The 940-nt window shown below is 49.6% G+C and overlaps 1 protein-coding gene across 1 annotated transcript in view; it reads right to left on the reverse strand.

The window, feature by feature from the left end:
- nav3 (neuron navigator 3) overlaps positions 1–940 on the reverse strand; it is a 103,403-nt gene that overhangs the window by 16,342 nt on the left and 86,121 nt on the right. The window contains exon 18 of the mRNA XM_017034053.2: positions 160–585. Coding sequence (XP_016889542.1) covers positions 160–585 — 426 coding nt within the window. The remainder of the gene's footprint in view (positions 1–159; positions 586–940) is intronic.

Raw genomic sequence — 940 nt, forward strand, 5'->3', positions numbered from 1 at the left:
AATAATAATAATAATGATAACAATAATAATAATAATGATAATAATAATAATAATAATGATAATAATAATAATAATAATACACATATATATGTGTTGTGTTTACAGGGTGTTGTCTTAAATGAAAGAAGCGTGGGCCCAGTGGTACTTCCTGTTACTCACCCCTCAGACAGGGTGGACTTGACACTGCTGGTCCGTGTGATCTTTGGCCCTTGGTGACCCAGTGGCAGATCAATAGACTCAGAGCTGGTGTGCAGACTGCTCATACTTTGGCAGCTCAGTGTGTCCTTGCTGCCTGCTGAGGAGCTAGAAGTAGGCCAGGGCCGGGCGTTGGAGGGCAGGGAAAGGCCCGAGGCTGGGCTGGAGGCCAGGGACTCAGTGCACAGGTCTGGGGTTCTACCGTACAGGGGGCTGCTACCGCCGCTCAGCCCACCGGCACTGCCCAGGCTCCCTGTGCCAGAGGAGGGTGAGTCTAGACTGGCCTGCCTCGCCAATGTGCCATGGGGGCTGCCCAAAATTGAGGGGCACTTGCCAGAGTCAGGCGTGCCTGGGGAGCTGGCCTTGCTGCTGGCTTTGGTGCCAAACAATCTGGGGGGGCAGAGAGGTGGGTGCAGTCAATAAGAAATGCTCAAAGAACAAGTGATGAGCATCAAGCAGCAAGATCCATGTTGGAAACTTTTATTTTGAAGGAGTCGGTTACACCTGGAGAACTGACACACCTGACAGGAAGTGGGTGGAGGCTAACCTTGAAGAAAACAAATCCTGTGTCTGCCCCCCCTGCCCCCCCCGACACACACACACATCTGTTTCCTCTAATCTGATTGGTCTGTTCTCTACCTGTGTACAGTCAGACCGTCTGTTGTCTCTACAGTCGGACTAGTTACAGACAACACAGATTAAATATATTGTGATAAAAACTGCTGACTTGACAAAAACATAAATC

Source organism: Cynoglossus semilaevis, chromosome 8 (assembly GCF_000523025.1).
Source record: "Cynoglossus semilaevis isolate Cse_v1.0 chromosome 8, Cse_v1.0, whole genome shotgun sequence".
Classification (NCBI taxonomy): Eukaryota; Metazoa; Chordata; class Actinopteri; order Pleuronectiformes; family Cynoglossidae; genus Cynoglossus; species Cynoglossus semilaevis.